The 15,717-nt window shown below is 45.0% G+C and overlaps 1 protein-coding gene across 1 annotated transcript in view; it reads left to right on the plus strand.

Moving 5' to 3' along the window:
• The first annotated feature begins 320 nt into the window (after positions 1 to 320).
• TMEM132C (transmembrane protein 132C) overlaps positions 321 to 15,717 on the plus strand; it is a 174,238-nt gene continuing 158,841 nt past the window's right edge. Inside the window, exon 1 of the mRNA XM_066199508.1 lies at positions 321 to 486. Coding sequence (XP_066055605.1) covers position 486 — 1 coding nt within the window. The 5' untranslated portion in view covers positions 321 to 485. The remainder of the gene's footprint in view (positions 487 to 15,717) is intronic.

Raw genomic sequence — 15,717 nt, forward strand, 5'->3', positions numbered from 1 at the left:
TGGGTGTTTTGGTTCTTACTGGGCCTTAAAATCAGTTTTAAATTCAGTTTTGGGTGTCAGTTTAACGGCTCAAGTTATTGTTACTGGTGATCAGGTGAGTGGCCTTTGTTCAGGAGGATAATTTGGGTTACCAAATATAGAAATCTGCTTTGGAGAGAGTGATTCGGTGTCGGAGCAGCAGCTGGGAGTGTTTTGTGTCCGTTGGACTGGTGGGAACAGTTAAAGCGCACACAGGTGCTGCTGATCACAGGTGAGCTTTGTTCCACACAGTTATTGTTCAGTGGCCACCGGGGGCTTGCACTTCCTGGTAAGTGGCCAGCACTTCTTGGGAATTCATCCCACTTGCACAGGCTTCCAGATGAAGTTAAGATCCTAAACTGCTCTCTGCTCCAGTGATCACACAAGAGCAAGGAATGCTTCCAGAGGATAATTCACATTGATGGGATGTTTTGACTCCCGAAGGACCTTTCTTCTTCCATCTGCAGAGTAAGTTCATGTTTCTGGGCATCAAATGAGAGTGAAAAGCTCCATTTTCTGTTACCTGTGCTCTGTTTTGTGCCTTTCGTTATCCAAATATTACTCTAATAAGTCATCCAACCTTCTTAGAAAACAAACTGGGGGTTGCCAGCCTCTGCTTTTGTTCAATTTCTGTTTGCTACTGAAGAAATACACTTGGGTTTATATTGAAATTTACTGTGCTAAAACGGCACAAAAGTAAATAGCACTTTACAAAAGTACAGGGTGAATATACACCCCTCAGCCTCCCTTTTGTAATTTTTAATTTGTCTCGCCACATTTCAGGGTTTAGCCCCTCTTAACTGAGAATGAAATCAAACAGTGCGAGCTTTTTTTGGGAGACTGTTTTGAAGAAGAGAAAATGCAAACCACATGGTCCATTCCCGATGTGAAGATTTAAGTGGAGAAATCCTTCTTCATTGGGAAAACAAACTCTGCTGGGTTTACTAAGTGACATTTCAAAGCAGTTGGAGATGAAAGGCCCACGGTCTAATTCATGGCATATGTGATATTTCCTAGTGGATAGGTGTTACGTTGAAAAAGAAGCCAGGGAAGTGCAGTAAAGCTGAGGGGGTTCGGGTCTGGATTGGTAGTTGTAAAATGAGTCTAGTCACGTTTTTCTAGCTGAAAAAGTGGCAGATACTCATGGTCAGAAAGTCACAGTTAGAGTAACTGTTCCACACTTTGCACTGTAATACTTTTAAGGCGACTCTTTCTCAAGCTGTAGCAGTTTTAGCTGAGGCTTTTCATGCTGTGTGTTTTCTGACTGATTCAGAAGAGTCTCTGTGAAGTGGTTCAGTTGTTTCTGAGAACAAAGGCAGCTGGAGAATCCCGAGTTCTAGGCAGCTAGAATCATTTCCAGGAGCAGCACCGCTTGGGTTAAATCCTGTGATTCTCCCTTTTGGAGGCAGAGATGGATGGTGTTTTCCTTAATCTCTCTTTCTGAAGTGATGATGATGTATGAATGCTAGCATTCATTTTTGCTAAGTAAGATTCATGGCTGCAGATAACTCCTGCAAACACGTCCCTGCATTACAAAAAGGCACGTGAAAATGGGGATGAAAATATTTTTGAAGCTTTTTGGTCCAACTCCACGAAAAAACCCCATTCCAAGTTGCCAGGCTTTTCGAGTCTGAAAATGGGGTTTAGTCTGCTCCTGCTGCAGAATTGAGGTGGTGGCAGCAGCGTTACCCTGGGATTGTTGTCTTGGGGGAGCAGGCTGCCTGTGGGATGGGTTTTCCTGGGTTTGGTGCTCTTGGTTGAGCCGTGGTGGGCTCAGTTTGTAGGGTGAGAGCAGCAGAGCTCTCAGTGCCCCCTTCCCCAGGGAGGAGGAAACACTCAGGGCACGCCAAGGGTTAAGGAACAGGTGCTCGCCCAGGGGCCTGCTGTCTCATTCTGCACACAGGATGGATAGCTTCCTGGGAAAAAATCCCAGTTTTGGGGCTGAAGGAGGGTTTTGTCTGCGGGCTCGGGCTCTGAATCAGGAAGGTGTGGGGATGGCAGGGGCTCGGCGTGGGTTTAACCGAGACAGCAGCTCTGGAATTTGGGTGAGTGATGTGGCTCTTGCTGTTTTTCCCACTCAGTGTTGGTGGCAGCATCCTAGAACGTGGTTTTAGCAGCTGTTGCTTTTATCTTCTTTTGCCAGAGTCGGGGTTAAATGCACGAGACTGTGTTTCTTGTTGGGACTCAGATGTTTATTAATTCTTATCTGTGTTACAGTCTCACAAACCCTGAGTTCTACAGCACTTCTGGCCAGCAAAGTAAAAAATGGCTCCTATCTCTTTCTCTACAAGGCCTTTCTAAGGATAAACTGTCCAGTTATGAAATGACACCTAAATTATTTTTACTTTTAACCCAAGAACCAACCACCCATGGCCCGCAAGGTGGATTTTTCTACCCAATTACAAAACCTCACCCAGAGCCATGAAAAAGGACTGACCTACACCCTAAAACCCCCATCTTGCTTTATATATATATTACTGTATTCTGCACCCTTAAACTCTGAGTTTTGCACCCTGTAATATCACACACTTCTATTCAAACTACACACCCATAATTCTAATTCTGTTATTTGATTTTGGGAGCCTTTTCCACGGCCTCGGGTCCAATGCAGTGTTTGCCTGGGGGTCAGTGCCTGTGAGCACAGAGAGTCTGGAATTCCCTGTGCCCAGGGTTCCCATAAACAACCCTTCCAAGACCACAGCCTTGTTCTTAGGAACCAAATGCAAGCCACAGAGGGAAGAATAGGCAGGGGATATCTGGTCCTGGGCATCTTGTATTTCCTCCCTGAAATTTCCCTCAGCCTTCAGGATTCCATTTTCTGAATCCTTCTTTTATCTTCCCTTGTCGGAGCCAGACGTGCTGGATAAGTTTGCAGGTTAACTTGTGTCTCATGGAAGGAGCAAAGATTGTAGAAGGACAAAGAGAAATTGAGCAGCAGTCTGGGGAATTATATTCTGTTCATGTTCCTGCTGCACAGCACTGTGCTGGGGAAAAGGGAAAAAAAAAAAAAGGCACATTTCTGTTCTGCTTTGATATATTTTTGTAGCTGTCCCTAATGGAGGCAGGAGATTTGATCAGAACTTGCACTAATACTGAATCCTTCAGAAAATCAGGCCACAGGTTTTCTAAATTAGGCATCTGTATTAGCAGATGCTTCTGAGAGTGTAGCTGCTAATTTTGCTGTGCCGCAGCTCAGCCTTTTAAAACCATGGAAAATTCTGTTCCGGCAAAGGGCTGTGTAAGTAAATGTGTTAATATTTCTGAAGTGTGCTGTACAGTACCACGATAAGCTGCCCAAAAAGTTTATCAGAATGTTCATAATTCAGGGCGGCGCTTGAATATTGTGTCTTGAATGACTGCATGGGGTTGTACATAATGATAAAGAAATGGTGAGCAGCTGTCTGTTCTGTCAGCCTGACTCACAAGTGCTCTGGAAGAAATAAATTGTCATTAAAGGCTGTATCTTAATGCATATGTATGTGGGGATGAATTAAGTTTAAGTCTGGATTTCCTTATTACTTTTTTAGTGCTTTCCTTGGCAAACTTAACATTCCTTTTTTTGTGTGTGTGAAGGAACCTTCTGGCTCATTGTAGGCTATTCCTGCTGCTTTTAATATCCTTTGAGATTGATTCATGAAGTGCCAACATCTTGAGCTGTGGAAAAAGGGTAAGAATCCGAAAGAAAGACCCTGGATACACGAGAATAAATTTGAACTCAGACTCTTTCTGTGCCACTTTGATCTGAAAAGAGACATCTTGTGATTCAAAGGAGCCTTGCTGTTAACTAAGACCATGAATTTAGTCAGCTCCATTTTGATTAAAAACTGATAGCATTAGCAAAACACATAAAGGCAACATCTGGTTCAGGTTTCTGGGAGTGATATTTTAGAGAACTGAAAGAGCTATGTCTGGTAATTTTTGAGTGTGTCTGTATGTGATAACTGCTCAGAGGAAAGAACTCTTTTGTGGCTGGATGAGCTCGAGAATGTTTTTACATTGGTGATGTTCAGTGATTAATGTGCTGGTCGGCAGAGGATGGGTTGGTTGGGGTGTGTTTCCCTTTCACTGGCAGAGAGTTCAGCGCAGGGGAGGGAAGCTGTGAGGAAAGCAAAGCAAATGGAAGTGGAGGACGGAATCCATCAGTGGAAGGATGCTGGGATCCCTGCAGACCTGGAGGAGGTGGTGCTGGGCCCTAATGCAAACAACTTGGAGCTGTGCATGCTTTGAAAATTTACCAATAATTTAGGTCATGGCAAGGAAAACCTGTGGCTTTTTGACTTCTTCAGGTCTTTGAGCAGAGGGCAGGAAAAAAGGAACCTCAAAGCAGTGTTTTCCTATAAATTCATCAAGTGGCCACCTTGGGCTTGCTGGGTGTGCTCTGAGCAGTGCCAGGAGGATCTGCCTTTCCCCTTCCGCACACTGCATGCAGAAGAAATCATTTCCCCCCCAGAAAATTACAGAATCCCCTAAAAGCTCTTTGCAGCTGTCAGGGAATGAGGATTCAACCCACTGCACAAAAGGTTGAGCACACTGAAGGTCAGGAATGGTGTTGACCTGGATGGTTGACAAAAGTATTACAAGAGCCTCCCCCAGTTTTTAAACTGGTGCATTTTTAGGGTTGAATTTAAATTTTTTCTAGGCTTCAACAACAAAAATCAGAGTTCCTTTAAGATCTTTATAAATATTCCTGCTAATTAGGCTATTGACAGTGAAGCTGAGAGAATTCACTTACAGATTTTTTTGAGCGTAGTGGTTCGGGCTTTGAGAATTATGTTGTCCATTGCATGAAGTTCCTTACACTCAGCTTCCAGAATGAAACTTTATTTGAACGTCAAAGTGGTCATTTCCTTCGGCAAGGAGCAGAAAGAGGCTTAAGGCGCTCCATTAATTAATTTATTTCAAAGAAAGGGAAATGCTAAGTGTTTAGAGAGAAAGATAAACGGAAGTGTCCTCTTTTAAAGTCTCACACAAGTCTGTTCAGTGGCTCTAGAGTTGCTGATACTTCCTAGAGTGGCTGTCAGTGCTTTACCTGATCATATTTTCATCTGTTTACTGACACATCACCACTGAACTATAGTGCAGGAGATTCTTTAGCTGATAATTCAAACTTTTATCCTCCTATCCCTCTTGAAAGAGGGCTTACTTGAAAGAAAAAAATAAATATTTTGTGGGTTCTTTTTTACTATGTGAACAGAGAGCAGTTATTTGTAGTTCTGAGGCCTTTCTTCTGGGTCCTGTTTTGGTTTCCTCAGGAAACGTACCTTATTCTCTTTTTCCTCCCTTAAATGTCATCTATTAAAAACATCTGAGGGGATGGTGGTGTTCAAATAATTGTAACTGAGAAGGGAAATCTTTGGTTTCGACAGCACAGAGGAGCAGTCTGTCTCAGGAACCTTCCTTTAATAAGCAGCAGTGACCTGGAGGCTTCCTCCTGAGCTGGAGTGGTGTGATAGCACGGAGATGGGGATGCACTGCAGATAAAACCCAGGCTGAAATGCAGGTTTCTACGGCAGCCCCAGCAGCTCAGGCGGGTGTGCTGTGCACAGGGAGCAGCTCAGTCCAGCACCAGGCTGCTCCCATTGCTGCTCCTGCCCGGAGAGGCTCAGCAGGGACCTGCCTGAGCTCCTCACCAGCCCTGCACCTTGGGTTTGGTTCCCTCACCCGAGATTTAGGTGGCAAAGAGTTTTTTCTGCCTCTGAAAGCCCCGAGCCGGGTCGCAAAAAAGAAGCAGGGTCTTCAATGTCTGGTTCTCTTGATTTCTCGTGTTGTTTCTTATTTCATACCTCACAGTGTTCTCTGTGCCCAGCCGAGATCTGAACAGCAGCTGGGACACGAGTGACTCCCCCTCGATGGGAGGTCGCTGCCTTCTTTACAGATAACTACGTGTAGATATTATTTACAATTATGTGCCAGTGCCTATCACCTGTACTAAAAGGGTCCACTCTACTCTGACCCAATCTCCTTGAACTACTTGTGCCACCATCACCAAGAGATGGAGGCCAGAGGAGAAGAAGGAAGAACTCAGGGCAACACCCTAAATCCTCCATCACGTCCCGCATGTACCAACATTCTAAAAACTCAAAACTGCATCGTTTTTCATCCTGTGCCAAACTAAACTACTTTTTTCACACCTTTGTGGTTTGTAATTCTTCTCTCAGTGTTAGAAGCTTTTTTCCACGGACTGAAGTCAAACCTGTGTATTTCTGGGCTCTGTGCCAGGGTCTCCAACCCCCCTGGACAGACCCCAGACCCCCCTGTCCAGGATTCAAACCCTCTTGTACAGATCCCAAACCCTCTTGCTGGGGTCCCAGTCCTCTCTGCCGAGGTCTGTGACCCACCAGGACATCCACAGGAATGCCCTGACCTCCAACACCTGCACACACAGCTCCCATCTCCCTCGGAAGGTAAATCCACCAATTCAGCCGCAGGTGCAGATTTGGGTTCCGGCCAGATCATCCTCGACAGAACAAAGTTGGTTTTGTACTTTTGTTTTTTTGGACGTGGCCATTATGTTGGCCAAGCTCCCGTCGTAAATTATTTTTATGTGCCTAATTCATCCTCGATGAAACAGAGCAATCCATTAAGGGTTCTGCACTGTTGTGTGTTCTTGTGGTGTATGACATCAGTAGAATGCCACAAGTTAATTACATTCTTAATTACAGCTTTGTATTGAATTAGAGATGTATTATCCATAGAATAATTGAAAACCTGCTGAGATCACGTCTGGTAACATCTAATTGTACGCCATGATTTTTTTCCTCCTAAACTTTAAATAAAAACTGGCGTTTCATTTAGCATGGTTTTAATTAATTGACATGAGAAATGTAATTAGAGCTGAGGCAACAGACCAGCTATCTTAAGGAAACCGCTCAGAAATTAATGATATTTTGGGGAACAATTAACAGTTTTCAGAGGAGGCTCCATTCTCCTGCATTTCTGGACAAACCTTGAGCAGGCACGAGGAGAGGAGTTGCTGCTATCAGAAGCAAAGAAGGACTTGAATGTTCAGAGACATTCTCAGTGCTCTTTCAACTTGGGGAACCTCGATCTGCTCGCGGCTTCAGGCACAAGAAACCCAAGAGCAGCCCAGGAGGAGCTGGAGATGTCACGATTTTCCCAAGTGTTGATGAGGACAGGGCATGGCCGTGCTGCACCAGCAGCAGCAGAGCTTCCCGGTGGCCTGAGAGGCAGAGAATTTCTTCGCCAGCTTTGATTGTCTCCAGTGGGATTTCCTCCTGCCTGCCAAGAGTTTCACCTCTGCATCAAGCAGAGCTGCTTGTGAGTTGTTGGGCTGGTTTCCCTCTCTGCCTTTGAGTTGGTTTGGGAGCTGCTTTGCCACCCAGCATCCAAAGAGCTTCAGGTAACAGGGAAAAAAAACTTCATTTCCTCTTTTCTTTCTTTGTGTGCTTTGCTGTAGCAGATTCTTGTCCTGAATTTCAAGGCTGTGGGTTAGGCAGGACCTGGTAGTGAGGACAACGGTCAGGTGGTTGGCCAAAAAACACTGGGCATCTTTTCTCCTTTTTGGTAAACATCTTGTCTGGGATTTTAAAGAAAACTCAGTGGACTTTAAAGGAGTCATCTGAGAAGGAAATGCAGCTGAACAGTGTGTTCAGTGACAGAATTTCTGAGCCTCATTTATAATCAGAAGCTTTGGGTCTGTCCTTTTTCACTTTCCTTTTGTAGGAGCCTTGGAAATTGTTTGGTTTGTGTTTGGTTTGTGTTTGGTTTGTGTTTGGTTTGTGTTTTGTTTGTGTTTTGTTTAACGAATTATGGGTTTTTTTCTACTGGTGTTTTTCCATAAAGACAAAATCCATCCTTTCATTTAAATCCACCTAGAACAACAAAGCTTTAATTCCAAGGTGAAGAATAATGCCCTTTGGCTGTTTGCAGACAGATTTATTTATTTCAGGACATACAGTTATTTCCTGTGCGTAACCTGACTTAGAAGTTTGTTGTTTTGTTGGGTTTTTTTTTTCTTTCTGTTTGATACCTCCAAAATTAATATTCACCATTCAGACCTGCCTATGCAGAAATCTGCATCTGCTTTGTTGTATAAATGGAGAGCATATGCAGGGGTGACAGCGCTGTGTGAGAGCAGGGTTGAGAGACCTCGCTGTGCTTGGACACCAGCAGAAAAACCCTGGGCACATCAACTGAAAGCTGGCTGGCAGCCACAGCACACAGAATGGAGGGAATGTTTGCCTAAAAGACTGGATTGTGTCGGGCGTGACTAAGCAGGAATTTTAGCTAAAAATGCGTTAGCAAATTGAATGCTCGGAGCAAAATAAGAACGTTCGCGCTCTTATCTCTGTCCACTTCGAGACTGGGTTTGAGTTTTAATATTAAAAAAATCGATGGAGGGGAGGGAAAGGAAGCTCTGCCGAGTGTTCCTTGATTTTTAGGAATGCTGGTGGAGGTGACTGCTGACTGTTTTGCCATGGCTGTGTTTACATTCCTGGTGGAATATGCGTGCCCTTCCCTGGCCTGTGGCTCGTGGGGCACTGGGCTGTCAGTCAGGCAGTAAAATACTTTAATTACCCCCCTGCACCGGCCAGAGCACAGAGAAAGGCTGGGAAGGGATGAAAGGAGCTCACTTCAAGCTTACTTTCTGACTGTCAGAAGAATGATAAACTGTAAGTCCTGGCTATTATTATCCCTCCTTTCTCCAGGAAGGGCATTCCCGATGGGAAGAGGTGTTGGGGTGGATGTGCTTTGTAGGTCCTGCTCTGAGTGTCTGAGGGGATGGGAATGGCCACTGCAGAGTGGTGGCTCCGGGGACTTTTATCCAGCAGCTCAGATAACCCAGCGCTGAGAGGGGGAGAGATTTCCTCCCCCTGCTGCAGGACCATTATGTGCTCATAACAGACTCTGATGGTGTTTTTCTTAACTTGTTCTTCCCTTCAAACTCTTAATTTCTTTTTTTTTTCTTGCCATTGACATCAAAAACACTTCCTCTCCCAGGTAGAGATGTTCAGCAGTTAAACTGTGCTCACGTGGAATAAATGGGAGCCCCTGTTGCTATAAGGTTTCTGAAAAGCTGTCCCAATTAATTAATAAACAGGTAGGAAGCTTTGCTGAAATACATGACCCTGCCTGCTCAATCTTTTTTTTTTTTTTTTTTTTTTTTTTTTCCTGGCCTGCTGTGTTCTTTCTTCATTACTTTTCTAATGATTATGTATGCAGCTCAATGAGCAAATCACCATATTCATATTTGTCCTCTACTTGGGCTTAGCATGTCAAACACTGCTGTTCTGGCAAGGTTCAGGGGACTTCTGGAATGGGAGAACAGGGCAGCTGGAGGCTCACAAATTAGTTGAAAGGTAGTTCTTCTGCAGCTTTGTTCTACCCCTGTTATCTCCGTGTTCTTGGGAACATAGGGAATTGGGGATTTGATAATGGAGCGGGTATGCTGTGGTTACAATTTTAAAAAAAGGGGTTTTGGAGCTGAAAACCACTGCCTGGCAGTGAGGGAGTGCACTCAGCCCAGCCTGGAGTGAGCAGTGCCCATCGTGTCCTGCTTGGGCTGGGGTGGAGCTGGAAAATCCTCTGTGCTAGGAGGAGTCAGCTGTGGGAAACGGTGGCAGAACCTTCATGCAGAGCTGATGTGTTGGACTCACATTTCCAGAAAAGGCTCCTCTGGTTTCCCAAAGTCCGGGAAGGCATCAGCAGGGACACAAACAGTGCGTCAGGCACAGACAGCTCCTCGCTGAGATCACCTCTGCATCCAGGCTGTTCGCTCTGGATTGATGCTGGCATAAGCTTTTGGGGGCAAAAAAAAAAGGGGATCCGACAAGCCTGAATTGGTGAATTGAGGGAAGTTAATTTTTCTTGCAGTGATTTCTGGCAGATTCCTGTCTCCTCAAGGCTGGAGAAGTGAGCCCATGAAAGGAGCTGACAGTAATGGGCAACAGTCTGTCTTCCCATCTCCCTCCAGTATTGCCTGAGCCTCCCATTTTTTCAGCGATAATGCTAGATGAAGTACGAGCTTGGACAGCAGCCAGGTGTCAGCACATGGCAGAAGGTTTTAATTCTGCTTTTAGAAACTAGATAAGTGGTGTGCTAATATAAGCTAATAAAAGCACAACCTCTCTTCTCAGCCGGACAGCTTGAGAGGGAAGATGATCATGACACTGCCATGTTTTGTAGGGTTTTGTGCTGGAGCCTGTTAAAGCTCTGATTATTACAGCTGTCTCTGCAAGGTGCTGTCTCACTCTTACAACATCTATTTGCTTATGTGCAATGACAGAGCAAGCAGATCCATTAATTCCCTGGGAAGCTTTTTTTGTCTCTTGATTACGTGCTTTTCTCACGGTTGTGTTGGGACTCGGGCACTGCTCAGGGTTCATCACTGCTGTCGTCCTTTTCCATCCCCCTCCCAGTTCCAACGCTGAGAGTTGTGTTTTCTGAGCAGTCACCAGGTTATTGCATTTAGCTGCTTCCTCTCTGAGAGCCCCCAGTTTCTTCTTCGGTTGTGCTGGAACTTGTGCCCGGGACAAGCTGATTACGCTGTGTAGTCTGTGCATTCTGATGGTCGCTGGAGACATCTGGTTTCGCTGAAGAAATTCAAACCTGAATGGACAAATGGACTGAAATTAGTGTTTTTAACATTAACTGCAGTACTGCTGTTTAGCCTTTTTCTCTCATTCTCAACACAGATTTTTAGCCCCTTCCACTCTCCAGCAAGTCTGCTTGAGTTTGTGTGTACTCCTCCGTAGCAGAGGAGGAATTCTGCTTTAATTTTATGGCTTTTAAGTATTTTAACATGTGGGATTACTGTGAATTGTTTGAGAGATCAGTGAAAAGACAGTGCCCACCTCTCCAGTTGTGAAGCTGGCTCCGTTGTGGAAGGTGAGCATTTCTCCCCTACAAAATGCCAGGTACAGAGGAGCTTCATTCGGCACCTTTTTGGCACTGAGGAATTTCAGGATGCCAGTCTGGATTTGCAGGGGAGAGCGCTGTTTTCAGTGCATCAAAAACCCCCTGGATCTGACTTCTGCAGTGCTGCAGGGGTGCATTTAAAAGCTGCAGCTCCCTTGCAGCCGGGGTTGCTGAGCAGATCCAGGACAAAGCTGTGCCAGCGCACTCGGAAGTGTCTCGATGGCTCCTTTGCCAGGCTGCTGTTTGCCAGCTGAATTTAGCATTCTCCTTCCCCTGATCAATGAATAGATTTTTCCCTCAGATCCTCTTTTATTTTTTCGGTTTCCTCTGCGGCGTTTTTTTTTTCCCCCGTGGAAGATGAAATCTGTCACAGGGGCTTAGATTTATTAACTGCTGCCTGAGTCGCTTTGTGTGATGTCAGGGCGGGAGAGGAACTGATTGTATCCTTAGAACTGGCTTAACAGAAAGGCTTTGGATAATTCCGTAGATTTTTAAGATGTTGTGTTGGCTTAAGTGATTAGTGTGAAAGCTTCAAAGAAGACTAAATATTTAAGGCTTTATTCTGCCCTTACTTGTACCCATGCATATCTCCGGATTTTCACGTTTGGATGGGAAAGTAAATCCGCGTCTCCCTTGCACCCCTTCCCTTTTTCACCCCTGCCCCAGTCAGACTGCACAGGGTTGGTGTCCTCCCTTCCAGCAGCGTTGGGATACTGCCAGGGGCATGGCAGTGGGGAAGGCAGAGGGAGGAGTGGATCCTGGTGGCACACAGGACATCATCACTCCCCGTCTTTAGCCGGTGCCTGCTGGAAGCTGCTCTTCTCCTGATCCCATTTGCCATCTGTGACACTGCTGTGAGTAGGAACTGTTCACTCAGTCAAGGTGAGAAGCTCCCTCAGCCTGGGATTAACTTTTTACAGTCCCGTCGGGCAGCTGTGTGGCAGCGAAGGCGGAATTCGGGGTGGGAAGGACTGACTTGATCCACTCTCTTCCCTTGGAGCATTTCCTTAGGGCTTTTCACAGCTCATGAGTAACTAAACCGTGGGTTTTGTCTTTGCCAGGCGAGTTCTGGTTATTCCACTGCTCTTCAGCTCCCCTCTCAGAAGTTTCTGCCTGCAGGCGTGTGCAGCTCTAAGGGAAGAGTGCATTCCTTGCCTTGCAGCACCATTGCTGCCTGCAGGGGTGTGCAGGGATGCAGTTCTAAGGGCAATGTGCGTTCCTTGGCCTGCAGCACCACTGCAGTGTGCATTCCTTGGCCTGCAGCACCACTGCTGTGTTTTGGGGCACCCGGGCTTGCTGCAGGGCTGGGCTGGGTGACACATCTGGCAGATCCTGCCGGCCCAGGTGAGGTGTCACTCACTGCCCGTGGGGGTTGCTGAATTGCTCCATGGATGTATTTCCCTCATTGTCCCTGTCTCTGGGTGCCGGGGGTGGGGCTGAGGCACGTGTGTGAATTCCCTCAGCAGTAGCCCAGCGGGGCAATATTTGCCTTTTGCCCCAGGCTGCTTTCCTGCCCTGCCTTTGCATGCCCTGCCAGGTCTGGAAATGTGAGCCGGGGGCTCTCCAGCTCTCTCCCCAAATTGCAGAGCGCAGCAAACCCTCACAGGAGCACTGCCGGAATTGTTTGGGACTCTGTTGTCATGGGTGTGGAGATGCTCTCCCCAAGGAGGGGCTGCTCAGAGCCATTCAGCGGTGGAGCTGACGTGCGGGAGGAGTCTCTCAAATGTCACTCGCAAGGAAATGGATCTAATAAGTGTGGCCGTGAGACAGGTAATAAACTGAGCCTCTGGTTAGCCGTGTGCTCCGTGGTGACCTCTGCCAGCCACGGCAGCAAACAAGGGCACTGCTGGACGGTGGCTGAAGGAGGATGCTGACTGTTCAAGATGTGGAGGGAGTTCCACCCCGGGAAAAAAAGAGCCTCGAGGACTTTTTATTGGAGCTTTGAAGGGCACAGCGTTTGCTGTGATGATTCACTACTTCTGCCAATTTGTAGCTGAAAGGTGGGCTCTCTCCATTCAGACGGATTGGTGGCTCTGAAGAAAGCAAATTTAAGTTGGTTTTTAATCCCTTTTTTCCTTAAGAGCATTGCTTTTCTCTCAGCTGTGCAGAAAGTGAATCTGATTGCTTTCAGTTGTTCCTTTGTGGAATTCACTTACGTTCCCTCCCGATAACTGAGGCAGTGACTGACTTTTTCATTATACTTTCCATAGCACAGATTGGCATAGAAGGTCCCTCTTGATCTTTCAGAAGTGGAATTGTGATTCAGGAGGAGGGAAGAGGAGAAAAATCTTTTAACTTCTCCCTCTCGCACGCCCAAGTCCTTTTTTTTTTTAATCATTCTTGTGCAACGAAATATTTGCTACTGTTTAGTAAAATCCCTTGGAATTTATCACCGAGGTGGCAGATGGTGGAGTTTGAGAAGTTTGTGGAGCTTTGGTGTTGATGGTGGAAGGCTGTGAGCTCTCAGGGAGTCTGACTTGGGGAATTCTGCATCCCAGAGAGGGTCAGGGTGACACTTGGGCCCATAGGTGAGGAGCAAGATTCAGCTGATGCTTTGGATTAAGATTTATTCTAATCTGGCTCTTCCCCACTTGAAAATAGTGTAAAACCTAAACTGAACATGGAGCATTCTGTCAGGGTGGGTACTTTGCTATCAAAGTCATTGTTCTTTTATTTTCTTTTGGTAAGAGGATGAGGCTTCATTTTACCTCTGCAATAATCAAGATGCGACATGTCACAGAAAGCAGTACATTCGTTTATTAGCCGTTTGCTTTGGTACTTCTTTATGCTTAAAACACACACTCAGACTGTGTTCCTGACTATTCCCTCCCTAAAAAAAAAAAAAAAAAAAAAAAAAAAATTAAAAAAGTTGAGTGTGTAAATATATTTACAGAAGTATTTTGATGAACTGCTTCCCATATGAAGTTCCCACATGAAGCTGTTTTAAAAATAAAAAGTTACTTTAACACAACGATCTATTCTGAGAGTGAAAAAGAAGTGCACCTGTAATAACCAGGGATCTGTCCCATGAAAGCCAGTAAAGAAAATAAATAAACAATACAAGAATAAATAGATTTATTAAACAAGTAAAATGTCTTTTACTAACCAAGAGAATAATTAACAAGAAAGCCATTAACCAATTAGAAGTTACCCTCAAAGTTGATAAAAACTGTATGAAAGGCAGCATGCAGCCATGATGAAATACTCCTGAGCCTTCTGAAAATTTTACCGTGTCACTCTGTATGTCGTGTCCACCCTAACAAGAAGAAGAAAGAAGTGTAATAACCGGTATTTTCCATGAGAATGTTATAAATACTCGGTGTATTTCTTCATTGCCCGTGCATGTCAGTACCTCTCTGTGGCTCACTCTGGAGGAGTTCAGACCATTGAACTGGTTGTATTTGTAGTTGTATTGGTTTTGAGCCCAGGTCCTCCCACACTGCTTGCTTTGGTATCGCTTTCTAGGGTTCAACCATCCCTCAACAATTCCCCCTTCTCACCTCCTTTACAGGCTTAGAGAAGAGCGACGTTTTCTCATGTGAGTCCTGGAAACACCTGGGTTTGTATCCCTTAACACTTTTTATCCCGCTTTTGTCCCCGAGAAGCCGGGCGGGCTCCCGTTACAGTCCGCAGGGAGCAGGAGCTGGGTGGGAAGCTGCAGGCTCAGAAATGAGCTCATGAGCTCGCTGGAAAAGGAATTGCGAACGCTGGGTTGGAACCAGCATCAAAAACCCGACTTTGGTTCTTTTCAGAGGGAAAATTATCTATGTCATTGAGACACTGCCTCATTTATCGGTATCTTCTCTAAAATCTGGATATAATTAAAATGCCACAAGAGTTTAGCTGGAGCAAAGAAATGTGGAATCTCTGTTAATATTGAAGAAGCCCTTTGACTTACAGCAGTTGAGAATGTGATGATGTAGAAAGACCGTTAATAAGGAAGATGCTTTAAAGTTGGGTATTTAAAATATATTTCTAAGTGGAAGAAGACTTTTTTCGGTGCTGGTGTTTAAATACTGTAATTTGCTACAAATAATGGTTAAGAAAACGGAGACATTTGTACAGTTACGTTCTCCAGTTCTGGTGACTTGAACCTATTTTCAGTGAAAACTCTTCAAATGCATGCTAACTTGCAAAATGAGATTGCAGCGTGCTTCGTCCCACTGAAAAGCTTATTTTACCACAAGGGTTTCACTAGAAATCAATGTAGAATATTACACTTGTTAGAACTATTCTAAACACTCTTCTGTTAATACCAAGGAAGCTCCCCTTTTCCCTCAAGATACTTGGGTTACTTTGCTTTCATTTACCTGCTTAGTTACATCTTCTTTACTTTCCTTCTGTAGGAGACTGATTGCAGGAGCTCGGCTATTTTGTGTTTTGAGGAATTAGCCATTAAATAGCACCGATTTAAAATCTTCCTTGATTGATTACATGTAACTGTCTGAATTGCAACAGCAGTTCAGTGTAGCAGCCCTTGCTTATGAGGTGTAAAGTCATTTATCTTTCCTAATAAAGCATCATTGTGTGCTTGCTAAGAGAAAATATTGAATTCATTCCCATTACTCTGTGTTTTTGTATCTTGATTCTGTTCGAATTTCTGCTGTAATATGAAAAAAATATCCAATCGCTTCTGTCAGGAAGATGACTTTGAAATCCTTTGCAGTGGAAGAAATCAAGACAAAGAACTGCCAAGCAGAAAGTTGCATTCTGTGAATGTAAATAGGTTCTGCACCATAATTAGTGATTTTCTAGGGCTGGGCTGGAGGCCCTGTGTTTTCCTGGGAAAACCCGTTTGATGTGTCCCATCCCTAATTTCTG

This window comes from Chamaea fasciata, unplaced genomic scaffold (genome assembly GCF_029207755.1).
Source record: "Chamaea fasciata isolate MVZ Bird 193981 ecotype frontalis unplaced genomic scaffold, bChaFas1.0.hap1 SCAF_18, whole genome shotgun sequence".
NCBI lineage: Eukaryota > Metazoa > Chordata > Aves > Passeriformes > Sylviidae > Chamaea > Chamaea fasciata.